This window comes from Melanerpes formicivorus, unplaced genomic scaffold (assembly GCF_026170545.1).
Source record: "Melanerpes formicivorus ecotype bairdi unplaced genomic scaffold, bMelFor1.0.p_v2 SCAF_26, whole genome shotgun sequence".
Lineage (NCBI taxonomy): Eukaryota > Metazoa > Chordata > Aves > Piciformes > Picidae > Melanerpes > Melanerpes formicivorus.
The window spans coordinates 12,250,866-12,265,754 of NW_027142378.1; the positions used below are offsets into that span (position 1 = coordinate 12,250,866).

Genomic DNA, 14,889 nt, shown 5'->3' on the forward strand with positions numbered 1-14,889 from the left:
CCCCCACCCCAGGGGCACTGGAGGTGGGGCACAGCCCTGGAGCTGCACAGCAAAGCAGCTCTGCCTGCCCCTTCCAGCTGCCACCACTGCCCTTCTCACAGAGCCACACAACTGACCAGGCTGGGAAGGACCTCAGAGATCATCCAGGCCAAGCTGTCACCCAGCACCATCTGATCAACTAACCATGGCACCCAGGGCCTCATCCAGGCTCTTCCTAAACACCTCCAGGGATGGGGACTCCACCACCTCCCTGGGCAGCACATCCCAATGGCCAGCCTCTCTCTCTGGGCAGAACTTTCTCCTCACCTCCAGCCTAAACCTCCCCTGGCACAGCTTGAGACTGTGTCCTCTTGTTCTGGTGCTGGGTGCCTGGCAGAAGAGACCAACCCCACCAATGAGCAATGAGGTCTCCCCTGAGCCTCCTCTTCTCCAGGCTAAGCAACCCCAGCTCCCTCAGCCTCTCCTCACAGGGCTGTGCTCCAGACCCCTCCCCAGCTTTGTTGCCCTTCTCTGGAGACCTTTCAGCATCTCAACATCTTTCCTAACCTGAGGAGCCCAGAGCTGGGCACTGGACCCAGGAGATTGGATGTGGCACTTGGTCTTGGGTGACAGGTTGGACTTGATGATCTTTGAGGTCTTTTCCAGCCTCACTGATTCTATGATTCTATGGCTCAAGGTGTGGCCTGACCAGCACTGAGCACAGGGCAGAATGAATTCCCTGCTCCTGCCAGAGCTCCACCTGGCAGGGAGGCAAAGCAGTGTGAAAAGCAGAATGCCTTGGATGAGGGCACCATGAACAGCAGGCAAGCAGGTCCCTCCATGGCCCAGCAGCTCAGCTTGCCCTTGCTGCAACTAAATTCATTAGCTTTAAAATGACTGAGAAATGAATGGGAGCACTCAGGAGCCAGAGGTGTAGCAAGGCGGGGAGGAAGAGGTACAGCAAGAGGAAAGGACCATAGCACAGGGTGAGAGGGTGAGAGGATGGGAGGGTGAGAGGATGGGAGGGTGAGAGGATGGGAGGGTGAGAGGATGGGAGGGTGAGAGGGTGAGAGGATGGGAGGGTGAGAGGATGGGAGAGTGAGAGGATGGGAGGGTGAGAGGATGGGAGGGTGAGAGGGTGAGAGGATGGGAGGGTGAGAGGATGGGAGAGTGAGAGGATGGGAGGGTGAGAGGATGGGAGGAGGGGAGGGTGAGAGGATGGGAGGGTGAGAGGATGGGAGGGTGAGAGAATGGGAGGGTGAGAGGATGGGAGGATTGGAGAACCACAGGATGGGAGAACCAGAAGAGGACAGAACCCCAGAACCACAGAATGGTTTGGGTTGGAAAGGACCTCCAAAGGTCATTTAATCCAACTTCCTCTGCAGGGGTCAGGGGCATCCTCAACTAGATCAGGCTGCCCAGGGCCCTGTCCAGCCTCACCTTGCATATCCCCAAGGATGAGGCCTCAGCTACCTCCCTGGGCAACCTGTTGCAGCGTTCCACCGCCCTCATGGTGCACAACTTGTTCCTGACCTCTGATCTAACTCTGCTCTTCTTCTCCACACTGGAGCTGAGGGCTTCATCCCCTGCACCATTCCAGCAGGTCACCAACACCCATCTCCCTCTGCCTGGAGTGCCAAGGGGCTGGGAGGCTGCCTGCACACTGTCTGGTGAGGGACGTCGCCCGGGGCGGCTGTCACTGTCTGCTCCCCAAATCAGCAGAGTTGAAATCCTATTAAATCAATTTATTAGCACTTAATTTGCATGAAATTAAATTCGGCCCTGCTCAAGGAGCTGTCACCTCCTTAAATCATCAGCACCGAGCCCTCTGCAGCAGCCCAGCTCAAACCTCTGCTGCAGCGCTGTCCAGCTGCTGCGCTGTCACCACTGCCCCTGGGCTGGCCACGCAGTGCCTCACTGCCCCGGGAGGCATCTGCTCCCCCCCACCTGCTCCCCACCCCCCTCCTGCTCCCCCAGGCAAGGAGACAACCCCACCTGGCTCCTGGTGGGGCCAGACCAGCACAGTCACTTTACACAGATCCACAGAACTGTCAGGGCTGGAAGGGACCCCAAGGCTCAGCCAGCTCCAACCCCCTGCCATGGGCAGGGACACCTCACACCACAGCAGGTTGCTCACAGCCACCTCCAGCCTGGCTGCAAACACCTCCAGGCAGGAGGCTTCCACCACCTCCCTGGGCAGCCTGTGCCAGGCTCTCACCACCCTCATGGGGAACAACTTCTTCCTCACAGCCAGTCTCAATCTCCCCACTTCTAGTTCTGCTCCATCCCCCCCAGTCCTATCCCTCCCTGACACCCTCACAAGTCCCTCCCCAGCTTTCTTGGAGCCCCCTGCAGATCCTGGAAGGCCACAATGAGGTCTCCTGGGAGCCTTCTCCTCTCCAGCCTGCACAACCCCAACTCTCAGGCTGTGCTCACAGCAGAGCAGCCCCAGCCCTCTGCTCCTCCTCGTGGCCCTGCTCTGGACACCTTCCAGCCCCTCCAGACCCTTCCTGGCACAGAGGCTCCAGACCTGGACACAGAGCTCCAGCTGTGGTCTAATCAGAGCAGAACAGAGGGGGAGAATCTAGGCTACAAGTGCTCCCTGCTGGCTCCTGCTGAGCTTCTCATCCCCCAGCACCCCCAAATCCTCCTCTTCAGGGCTGCTCTCCAGCCAGTCCCTGCCCAGCCTACATTAGTGCCCAGGATTGCCCTGACCCAGCGGCAGGACCCCGTATCTGGTCTTGTTGAACCTCATGAGGTTGTCCTGGGCCCAGCTCTGCAGCCTGTGCAGGTCCCAGGACTGACCCCTGCCAGCCAGCCCATGGGGATGGCCTTCAGGCACTGGCCAGGCAGGACCTGCCCCTGGTGGAGCTGTGCTGACTGCACCCAATCACCTCCTGTGCTGTGTGGGGTTTGTTTATTGATCTTATCATTGGCCTCTCAAGACCCTGCTGGGGCTGCCAATGAATTCTCTCCTCTCCCAGAGGAGTGCAACAGCCTGGGAGCAGCCACATGAAGCACCCAGCAATCACTGCAAGCCAACAATTCACACCTGAATGCCATTTTAATCTCCATTCTGTCTCAAGAGCACTGGTTTCACACCCTGCCCCTTTGCCACCCCTCCCACCCCAATTTCCCCTTTTTCCCCTCAAACCCAGGGCACCTGGGCTCTGCTGGTCTCCTCCCACCCCAATTTCCCCCTTTTTCCCCTCAAACCCAGGGCACCTGGGCTCTGCTGCAGTCTCCTCCCACCCCAGGGGCGGCCACTTTGCCCTCCCCACCCTCTCCACTATTTAGTGCCTCCCGGGAAGGGCAGCAGCCCTAAGCTGAGCCCTTCGGGGCTGAGGATCCTCCTCTCACCTCAGGTCAGTGCCCACGGTGCACACTGGGTGATGGTGGTGGTGACAAAAGGCCGGGGGGCCTGCTGGCCCCCCGGTTGTTAGGGCCGACATTGACTCCCCCCATCCCCTCCACGGGTGCTGGCTGGGGCTCCTCAGTGGGGCAGAGCTCTCATCATGCCCACTGATACCCTTGGAACTCCCAAGGGCTGCTGCAGCCCCTTTCACTTAGCTGAGAACCTGCCAGGCAGGCTGCAGGATGGAGCAGACAGCCAAGTGCCTGAGGAAGAGCAGCCTCCAGCTGGACACAACAGACCTGGACTCTGGCTCAGTCCCCCAAGGTAAGTGAGCTGCCCCTGGCTCTGCTGGGGCTGGCCCTGGACCCTTCAGGAGGAGGGATGTCGTGCAAGGGGGGTACAGCACAGCCAGGGCAGGCACAGCTCCCCACTGCTGACCCTCCACAAGCTATCAGCTTCCCCCCAGGCCTGGGGAAACCACAGACTCACAAAGGCTGGGGAAGCTCTCACAGCTAACCCTGAGCTCAGCAGTCCCCCCAGCACCACCATGGCCACACAGTGCTGGAACACCTCCAGGGCAAACAACCAGCAGTGTGTGGGTTCAGCCTGGATGTTGGGGAGAAGCTGGGCAGCTCTTCAGCCCAGAGGATGGGGCTTCATGAAGGGGCTCACTAGGGTGTCAGGTAATGATAGGAGACCTAACTCCTAACTGTGGCCTTCCAGGATCTGCAGGGGGCTGCAAGAAAGCTGGGGAGGGACTGAGGGTGTCAGGGAGGGATAGGACCAGGAGGGATGGAGCACAACTAGAAGTGGGGAGATTGAGATTGGCTGTGAGGAAGAAGTTGTTCCCCAGGAGGGTGGTGAGAGCCTGGCACAGGCTGCCCAGGGAGGTGGTGGAAGCCTCCTGCCTGGAGGTGTTTGCAGCCAGGCTGGAGGTGGCTGTGAGCAACCTGCTGTGGTGTGAGGTGTCCCTGCCCATGGCAGGGGGTTGGAGCTGGCTGAGCCTTCAGGTCCCTTCCAGCCCTGACAGCTCTGTGATTCTATTAAAGCCTTCCTTGTCTTCATGCCCACTAATACCCTTTGATCTCATGTGCTGATAAGGGCTTGTCGCAGTCACTTTAAATTAGCTGATAATATGCTGATAAGTCTTGGAGCTTTCCTTTCTCCAGACTGCACAACTCCAACTCTTTCAATCTATGTTCAGCAGAGCAGCTCCAGCCCTCTGCTCATCCTCCTGGCCCTGCTCTGGACACCTTCCAGCACCTCCAGATCCTTCCTGGCACAGAGGCTCCAGAGCTGGCCCCAGAGGTGCAGCTGTGGTCTCAGCAGAGTGGAGCAGAGGGGCAGAATCCCCTCCCTGCCCTGCTGGCTACTCTTCACCCTGAAAGCTCACTGCTTTCTTACTCAGATGCCTGCATGCAGTTGGTTATCTCATCAGACCACAGAACACAGAGTGGGGTAAGTGAGTGTGCCTGGCAGGCTGTGCTTCAGCACAGGAGAAGGTGTTCAGATCTTGCACCCCTGCCTGTGCCATGGTCCTTGTGTGCTTGACAGCTTGGCTCTCCTGACTCACAGAATCTATCTGGCTGGAAGGGGCCTCCAAGCTCATCCAGTCCAACCTTCCACCCAGCACTGCAGGGTCAACACTAAGCCATGTCCCCAGGTACCAGCTCCACAGGCTGCTTGAACACCTCCAGGGATGGTGACTCCACCTCTGCCCTGGGCAGAACATTCCCAGGTTTGAGAACCCTCTCTGTGAGGAAATCTTTCCTAGCATCCAGCCTGAACCTCCCCTGGCACAGCTTGAAACCATTTCCTCTGCTCCTGTCCCTTGCTACCAAGGAGCAGAGGCTGTCCCCTCCTGGCTCCAACTTCCCTTCAGGGAGCTGTAGGGAGCAGTGAGGTCTCCCTCAGCCTCCTCTGCTCCAGCCTGAGCACCCCCAGCTCCCTCAGCACCTCCTCACCAGCCCTGTTCTCCAGACTCTCCCCGGCTTGCTTGCCTCTCTCTGGACACACTTCAGCACCTCAATGTCTTTTTGGTAGTAAGGCAGGCCCCCAAAACCCAGTATTTGATGTTCCTGCCCCACTGCTGCTGGTCCGAGCCTCAAAGATCACCCAGTTCCAACCCCCTGCCGTGGGCAGTTTGCTTTTGTTTGGATTAGAGGAAGCTGTGTTTAGTCTGCAGCTGAGAGAGGAAGGCAAACACCTTGAAACTGACAGAGAGAGAGGGCTGGCCCTGGTTGGATGTGTTGCAATCTTGTGCTGTTGTTTTAACCTCCTGTGTACCTTAATCACACACTTGCCAGCAGGAAATAGCCGATGCGACACCTGTGCTGCCACAAAGCCTTTGTAACCTTGCTGTGTGACACAACAAACATCTCTGCCTGCTTACCTCTTGTCCTGGATGCTGTGCTCGGGGTGGGGAGATCAGCTGTGTGACCACAGGCTCTGTCCTCATGCCCATCGGGAGGGAAAAGGAATCACAGGATGCTAGGGACGGGGAGGGACCCTGAGAGATCACACAGTCTGACCCCCCCCTGCCAGAGCAGCATCACCCAGGGCAGGTCACTTCCAGGTGGGTCTTGAGTACCTCCAGAGAGGGAGAACCCCACAGTCCCCCCAGGCAGCCTGCTCCAGTGCTCTGCCACAGTGTTCTGAGCTGGGCACCAGCCACAGCCCCCCTGGGGGTGGCCCTGCTCTCTTCGGAGCACTCACCTCCTTGATCCTCTGCAGCAGAGGGAGCAGCCAGTCTTTGTTCACCTCGCAGTGACTGTCCAGGAAGGTCAGGACCCCTGCTTGCGCCACCTCCGCCCCTCGGATGCGGGACCGGATCAGACCTGCTCAGGGACACATCGCATCAGCTGCCCCCCAGCCGGGTGGGCACTGTCCCTGGGCTCCTCCAGCACTGCCTCCTCGCCTGCACACCTCCCATCCAAACCCCGTTTGGGTGAGGCCCAGCTTGGGTTCAGTGCCTCCTCCTCCTCAGCACTGCGAGGCACATCAAGCTGTTTCCCAAGGTCACCAAAGCAAATAAATGGCTCCAATTAGATTAATGATTTATGGCATTTATGCCAATCCTTAATTTGTGCAATTACTTCTGCTGTCACCTTCTGGGGCAAAACATGACCTGAAATGCTTCTGCAACCCCTTCCAGGTAATAAATCTAATGCAGACCACAGCCAGTGAGACATGAGGCAGGGGAGCTGAGGATGGGATCACAGCAAGCCAGAACCAGGATGACTTTCCCTTGCTGTCCCCCTGCCTTTCCCTGCTCCAGGGTCCCCCCAGATCCCTCCCCCCAGCCTGGAAGCACTGCTGGCCTGCAGCTCTGCAGGAGCACCTTGCCCACAAAGGAGAGAGGGTCATCTCTCAAGGTCCTTAGAGCCTGCTTGGCTCACCAAGGCCCTGCTGGTGAATTTAGTGTCCTTCAGAGCTGGAGATGGATGTGCTGCATGTGCTTGTGAGAGAGGAAGCTGAACTGAGATGGAGGTCGTGGAAAACAGCTGCACACAGGGGCTTTACACCAGACTCCTTGACAAAGGATCACTGCTTTTAAAGATGCTCTGTGTCTATTTATACAGGAGCCAGCCAGCTCTGCAACACTCCTGCCAGCAGTCCATGCTCCAGTGAACTGCAGGGCAAGAGCACAAACAAGCTCTGGAGGACAGAGTTTGGCAGACAGGAGGCCAGGCAGGCTGCTCAAGGGGAGCAGAGCTGCTCAATGAAGAGGAAAAAGTGTCAGGATGAGGAGAGCTGGGGGCAGATCAAGAGAGATGGAAGCACTGGGGGAGCAGCCACACCTCTGGTCCATGAAGGTGGTCAGTGACCTTCATTTAAGAACTCCCTAGAGGAAAAGGGCCAACAAACAGCCTCTGAGCAGGAGGGAGAGGAGCAGGAGGATGAAGCCTGGAGCAATCTGCAGGTTGCCTCCAGCAGTGAGGTTGTTTCTGCATCTTTCTCTCTTCAACTTCTAAACCCTCCTGAGCAGGCACAGCCTCCTGGATCCTCCTCTGCCCTCCCCAAAACTTCTCAGGTCCCAAGGACACAGCTTCAGCAACCTACTAAGTGAGGCAAGTCCTGCAGCCTGGATTTTCAAATCCTGGCTGACTCAAGAGCATCAACACCTCCAGGTGCATGCAGTGCTAGGGGTGAGCACATATGCACCCCAACATGGGGATAGAGCACAACTAGAGGTGGGGAGATTGAGATTGGCTGTGAGGAAGAAGCTGTTGCCCATGAGGGTGGTGAGAGCCTGGCACAGGCTGCCCAGGGAGGTGGTGGAAGCCTCCTGCCTGGAGGTGTTTGCAGCCAGGCTGGAGGTGGCTGTGAGCAACCTGCTGTGGTGTGAGGTGTCCCTGCCCATGGCAGGGGCTTGGAGCTGGCTGAGCCTTGAGCTCCCTTCCAGCCCTGGCAGCTCTGTGATTCTGTGCTACCCTAAACAGCAGACTTGGGGAGGTGAAATGTACTGAAAGAACCCATGGACAAACCCTGTGTCCCTCACTGTCCCCAGCCTGGCAGAGTCCTGGGCTCCTGCCTTCAATTTTCAGCATGAATAAACTTTTGTTGGACTTGGAAGCACCTCTCCAGGCTATGAGGGGCTGGGAAAATCATGGAATCACTGGAATGACTGGAGGAGACCTTTAAGATCCAGTCCAGTCATTAGCCCAGCACCAGCAGCTCACCACTAAACTGTGTTATTTCAGCACCACATCTTCATGGCCTTGAAACCATCCCAGGGGTGGTGATTCCACCACTCCCCTGGGCAGCCTCTTCCACAGCCTGCTGACCATTATGGGGAAGACACTGATTCCTCATAGTGATTCCTAATATCCAATCCCAACCTCTCCTGGCACAGCTCAAGGCCATTTCCTCTTGTTCTGTTGCTTGTTCCCTGGGACAAGGGTGGCCCAGCCTTGCTCCAGCCTCCTCTCAGGGAGCTCCAGAGAGCATTGAGGTCTCCCTCAGCCTCCTCCTCTCCGGACAAACCACCCCAGCTCCCTCAGCTGCTCCTCCCCAGCCCTGTTCTCCAGACCCTTCTCTGGACCTGCTCCAGCCCTCAGTGTCCTTTCTTGCAGACACTGTCCCCAGTACTCAGGCTGTGACCTGCCCAGTGCCACGTACAGGGGCACAACCACGAATGCCTCCAGCAGCAGCCCAGCAGGGCACACCTTGAACCTCCTTCTTCAGCTTTCAAATACAATGAATTAAAATAAGCCAGAACCCCACCTCCCCCCAGCCCCCCCAAGCAGCTGGAGCAGAGCTCATCTCTTCCATTAGAGCAAACATCTTCAAAAGTAAGACCTGGGGCTTTGTTTTGCCTGCTCTAATTTTCTGGCTAATAAGCTAGAGCTGAGCCTCAATGGATATCTTAATAGTCCCTTCCTTTGCAGCTAGAGAGGGGAGGATGCACCTCAAATCCCAGCCCTGCATCATATTGGATTAGGAACACTGTGGCCAGGAGGGACAGGGAGGTGACCATCCCCCTGTGCTCGGCACTGGGGAGGCCACACCTCGAGTGCTGTGCTCAGCTCTGAGCTCCTCACTCCAGGAAGGACATTGAGGTGATGGAGAACGTCCAGAGAAGGGCAACAAAGCTGGAGAAGGGCCTGGAGCACCTGGGCTACAAGGAGGTGCTGAGGGAGCTGGGGGTGTTCAGGCTGGAGCAGAGGAGGCTGAGGGAGAGCTCACTGCTCCCTACAGCTCCCTGAAGGGAGGTTGGAGGGAGGAGGGGACAGCCTCTGCTGCTTGGTGGCAAGGGACAGGAGCAGAGGAAATGGTTTCAAGCTGTGCCAGGGGAGGTTCAGGCTGGATGCTAGGAAAGATTTCTTCACAGAGAGGGTTCTCAAACCTGGGAATGTTCTGCCCAGGGCAGAGGTGGAGTCAGCATCCCTGGAGGTGTCCCAGCAGCCTGTGGAGCTGGTGCTGAGGGACATGGTTTGGTGCTGACCCTGCAGTGCTGGGTGGAAGGTTGATCTATGAGGATTTCTTCCAGCTGGGTGTTTTCTGTTTCCTTTTATCAGGGTTGTCCCACCCCCAGGAACTGCTACCCTTCCTGTCAGCCCACTCCCTGGAGGTGTGCCACCCCCCTGAAGTCCCCCAGCCGGGTGCTGGGCAGGCAGCTCTTACCTTCTCGCCGTCCGTTCCGCAGGCACTTCACCTTGGGGAGCTTGCCCAGCAAGCGGCAGTCATCGGCTTGGAAGAAGCACAAGGGGAGGACACGTCACCCAGCAGCCCTCAGTGCTGCCTCCCACAGCAGGAAGGGCTCCCAGGGGAAATGTGGAGCCCGTTGTGGACTGGCTAATGGCTTTGTTAGGGCGCTGCTGGGGCACAGCAGGCAGCGCTCTGCTCGCAGGGCGGCAGCCGGGCGGCAGAGCAGCGGTTTCCATGGAACTGGTGCAGCCCCCCAGCAGCTTTACACCAGGAGCAGCTGGATGGTGGCCTAAGGCTAGAGCAGAAGAGCTGTAGCTGGGCTCAGGGTATTGCACAGCAATGCAGATGGCCATCTCTGGTAGCTGCAAAGCCACACACAGGCTGCTGCCCGTCTGCGCGGCGGGGCAGGGGCCTCCCAAGGTGGTCTACCAGCCCTGAGTGAGGAGTGGGGGTTGGTCATGCTGTGGAGCACCTCAGGGCTCCTCATGCCCAGGACAGCAGCTCCGTGAAGCAGCAAGACCTCACAGCCTCCCGCACCCGAGCTAGGGAGGTCCTGCAAGCCCACGTGCAGTTGCTGTTCATGGTGCTCTAGAACCACAGAAGGGTTTGGGCTGGAAGGGACCTCCAGAGGTCATCCAGTCCAACCCCCCTGCAGTGAGCAGGGACAGCCTACACTAGGTCAGGCTGCTCAGAGCCTTGTCCTGCCTGACCTTGAATATCTGCAGGGATGTGGCCTCTAGCCCCAGCAGCCCTCCTTAGGGCACATTTCTCCCAGCAAGAGCTGGGTCTGCTACCTACCCACTCCACAATCCCCTTAAGCCTCCCACCACGTCTCTGCCTCTTCCTCCATGGCACTATACACACAGAGGCATGTGCCCCATGCCAGCCACCTCCCCTCTGCACCCCACACCCCTCCAAGGGCTTTCCTCCACGAGAGCCCTCACCCTACCCACACCCTGCCAGCTCGGGAATGGAGCTGCTGTGGCACCAAGGCAGCTGAGGGGCAGAGGCTGGCTGCAGATCCACGATGGGAACTGGCTGGGAAGAACAGGAACCCAGGTGCAGAATGACTGCATCCCAGTGAGCAAAGGTCAGAGGGCAGACAGAGGTGAGACATGAGACACCATCAGGCACAAAGAGGAAGGCACCAAGGGCTTGGGCTGGGCGGCCGGGGGGGGGAACCCAGCCCGTGTGTGTATTATGCAAATGTATGCATTTTATGCTAATGTATGCAGAGGAGATGCCAGGAGGCTCAGACTATCATGGGAGAGGAGATGTAAGAGCTGAGAAGTGCTGATCTCGAGTAGCTGAGGGGCTGCTCTCAGGCAGGAAACAGCCTCTCCCCTGGTGCCCCTGCAGCCAGAGGAGTTTAAACTCAGCCCTGGTTCCTCCTCCTCGTCCTCACCACGGAGTGTGCTGGGGCAGGGAAGCTGCACTCTCACAAACCCCTCCTGTCAGGAAGGCAAAAGCTTTGTCTGGTTAGCCAAACACCCAAGCACTCACTGCCCCCACCTCGGGACACCACTGCTCTGTACCAGGGCATCTCCAGCCCCTTCCTCCACCAGAGCTGCTCTGCTGGTCCCCAGCCCTACCTAGCCTGGCTTCCACATGCTGGAGATGCTCCAGAGCTCACCATCACCACTGCAACCCTTGCCCCTGGCTCCAGTGACCCCAGGGAGGCAAAAATGGGGCTTGTGGAATCTGTCCCTAGTGCCTGTTTAGGACTTCCAAAGGACACCCCAGAGCAAAGCACAGATCCTTTGGTTGGGTGTGTTGGGCTCTTTTAAACCTCTCTGCCTTTGTTCCCCCCCATCCTTTTTTTCTTCCCCTCCCCCTTTTTTCCTCTTCTTCCCTCCCCTTTTTCCCTCCTCTTCCCCCCCTGATTTGCAGCTCCTTGAAATGTAAGTGCCACAGATCCCCCCAGCTAGGTGCATTTTATCATCCTTGTCGTGCCTCTGTCTTTTGGAGCACTTCACCCTCAACACCTTGATGCTCCCCTTGCCCTCCTCACTGGGCAAGGTCCTCAGCTGGGGTGGTTCCCTGGGAAGCCTCGAGGCTTCAGCTGCTGCCTTCTGCTGGAGATCAGAGCCACTGATTTCACTCCAGTCATGCTGTTAGCAGGAGGAGAAGGGCAGGGGGAGACAGGCTGCCTGCAGCAGGCAGCACTGTTTGTGATGCCCCTCAGAAAGGGGCGCTCCAGGCAGCAGATCCTCCTTACACAGGTGAGCAAAGCCTCTGTCAGAGCTGCTGGCCCACATCATAAGCAGAGGCAGAACACATGCATGCATCAGGAGGGCCAGGCTGTCATCACACTGTGCAATTCCAGTGGTGCCCAGCCAGAGCTGCAGCTGAGAGCCAGCAAATGGAACCATAGAATCCATAAGGTTGGAAAAGACCTCAGAGGTCATCAAGGCCAACCTGCCACCCAAGACTTCAGGACTAACTAAACCATGGCTTCAACACATCAGCTGGGCAGGAGGTTGGACTCAGGTCTGGTGGGCATGGAAGTTCTCTTGCATCATTTCCAGGAGGTCAGGGCTGATCCTTTGGAGTTGGGGATTCTCCACACAGCAAGGCAAGCTCAGCACAGCAGGCTTGGCTCTCCACACCTACAGGCCTTGATGTTTCCCCTTCCCCCCTGACAGACTCTCCCCTTCTCCCTTGCACACACCCCAGCCTCCCCCAGCTTTAAACCACGGAGAGAGGTCACTCACGGTCGTCACTGAAGTCATCCACCAGCAGGATTTCACGGAGCAGGTGCGCTGGGGTGCGGTTCAGCACGCTGCAGGACAGAGAGAGAACCATCACAGTGCTGCAGGGCAGAGAGAGAACCATCACACTGCTGCAGGGCAGAGAGAGAACCATCACAGTGCTGCAGGGCAGAGAGAGAACCATCACAGTGCTGCAGGACAGAGAGAGAACCATCACAGTGCTGCAGGGCAGAGGGAGAACCATCACAGTGCTGCAGGACAGAGAGAGAACCATCACAGTGCTGCAGGGCAGAGAGAGAACCATCACAGTGCTGCAGGGCAGAGAGAGAACCATCACAGTGCTGCAGGACAGAGAGAGAACCATCACAGTGCTGCAGGGCAGAGAGAGAACCATCACACTGCTGCAGGGCAGAGAGAGAACCATCACAGTGCTGCAGGGCAGAGAGAGAACCATCACAGTGCTGCAGGACAGAGAGAGAACCATCACACTGCTGCAGGACAGAGAGAGAACCATCACACTGCTGCAGGGCAGAGAGAGAACCATCACACTGCTGCAGGGCAGAGAGAGAACCATCACACTGCTGCAGGACAGAGAGAGAACCATCACACTGCTGCAGGGCAGAGAGAGAACCATCACACTGCTGCAGGGCAGAGAGAGAACCATCACAGTGCTGCAGGGCAGAGGGAGAACCATCACAGTGCTGCAGGGCAGAGAGAGAACCATCACACTGCTGCAGGGCAGAGAGAGAACCATCACACTGCTGCAGGGCAGAGAGAGAACCATCACAGTGCTGCAGGGCAGAGAGAGAACCATCACAGTGCTGCAGGGCAGAGGGAGAACCATCACACTGCTGCAGGGCAGAGAGAGAACCATCACGGTGCTGCAGAGCAGAGAGAGAACCATCACACTGCTGCAGGACAGAGAGAGAACCATCACAGTGCTGCAGAGCAGAGAGAGAACCATCACACTGCTGCAGGACAGAGAGAGAACCATCACAGTGCTGCAGAGCAGAGAGAGAACCATCACAGTGCTGCAGGACAGAGAGAGAACCATCACACTGCTGCAGGGCAGAGAGAGAACCATCACACTGCTGCAGGACAGAGGGAGAACCATCACACTGCTTGGCCACCCCAACAGCCCAGCAAACAGGCCAGCACAGCCCAGGAGCTACCACAGTACACCACAGGGCTGGAAGGTACCTCCAGAGATCATCCAGTGCAACCCCCCTGCCAGAGCAGCATCACCCAGGGCAGGCTGCACAGGAATGCATCCAGGTGGGGCTGGAAAGGCTCCAGAGAAGGAGACTCCACAGCCCCCCTGGGCAGTCTGCTCCGGGGCTCTGCCACCCTCACTGTGAAGAAGTTTCTCCTCATGTTGAGCTGAAACCTTCTATGTTCAAGCTTGTACCTGTTGTTTCTTGTCTTATTACTGTGCTCCACCCAAAAGAGCTTGGCCCCCTCCCCTTGACACCCACCCCTCAGATATTGATAGCCACTGATCAGATCCCCTCTCAGTCTTCTCCTCTCCAGACTAAACAACCCCAGGCCTCTCAGTCTCTCTTCATAGGTCTCTCTTCAAGTCCCCTAAGCATCCTCCTGGCTCTCTGCTGGGCTCTCTCCAGCAGGTCTCTGTCTCTCCTGAACTGGGGAGCCCAAAACTGGACTCAGTATTCCAGGTGTGGTCTCAGCAGGGCAGAGCAGAGGAGGAGCAGAACCTCCCTGGCCCTGCTGGCCACACTTTGCCTGATGCCCCCCAGGTACCATTGGCTCTCTTGGCCCCCAGGGCACATTGCTGCCCCATGCAGAACTTGCTGCCCACCAGCACTCCAAGGTCTTTCTCCATGGAGCAGCTTTCCAGCAGGGCAGCTCCTAACCTGTCCTGGTGCCTGCTGCTGCTCCTCCCCAGGTGCAGGACCCTGCCCTTGTCCTTATTGAACTCCATGAGGTTTGCCTGTCCAGCTCTCACTGGATGGCAGCACAGCCTGAGGGCTGTGAGTACCACCTGGTCCCTGCCAAAGTGCAGGAGACCAAGCTTGGATTTCCAGACAGGATGCACTGGGAAAGAGCCAGAAGCCAGCACTCTCCAGCCTTACAGCAAGCTGCACATCACACTGAGCTTCCTCACAGGGCTCAGCACAAAGCTGCTGCCACCCCCTCCCCTCTCCTGGGGCTAATGACATGGTGTCCAGCACCGGCAAGGCCAGCACAGGGAAAATTACCCAGCTCGAGCCCAGCTTTAGCGAGCTCACAGCTGCGGCCAGACCCAGCCCTGCTTGGAGCCGTGAGCTGGCTGCAGAGAGGATCAGGGCAGCCTGGGAGCTGCCAGGGCAAGGAGAGAGAGCAGGCTGGAGGCTGTGGGTCACAGCTCCCTCCAGGTGGATAGACACTGAGCAGTGTGGCTGAAAGCTACAATCACAGGATCACAGATCACAGGGGCTGGAAGGGACCCCTGGAAATCATCCAGTCCAACCCCCTGCCAGAGCAGGAGCATAGAATCCAGCACAGGGCACACAGAACACATCCAGGTGGGGCTGGAAAGGCTCCAGAGCAGGAGACTCCACAACCTCTCTGGGCAGCCTGCTCCAGGGCTCTGGCACCCTCCCAGTGCAGAAGTTCCTCCTCCTGCTGAGCTGGAACCTCCTGTGCTGGAGTTGCCATCCACTGCCCCTTGTCCTATCCCAGGGTGCAAGTGAG

At 57.9% G+C, this 14,889-nt stretch overlaps 1 protein-coding gene across 2 annotated transcripts in view; it reads right to left on the minus strand.

Annotated features, from left to right (window-relative positions):
• The window catches only part of GALNT14 (polypeptide N-acetylgalactosaminyltransferase 14), a 98,366-nt gene that overhangs the window by 21,235 nt on the left and 62,242 nt on the right, over positions 1–14,889 (minus strand). For both annotated transcript variants that reach the window (XM_068153716.1, XM_068153715.1), the window contains exons 4-6: positions 12,199–12,266; positions 9,461–9,526; positions 6,050–6,171 (exon numbers count right to left, since the gene is read on the minus strand). In XM_068153716.1, the coding sequence (XP_068009817.1) occupies positions 6,050–6,171; positions 9,461–9,526; positions 12,199–12,266 (256 nt within the window). The remainder of the gene's footprint in view (positions 1–6,049; positions 6,172–9,460; positions 9,527–12,198; positions 12,267–14,889) is intronic.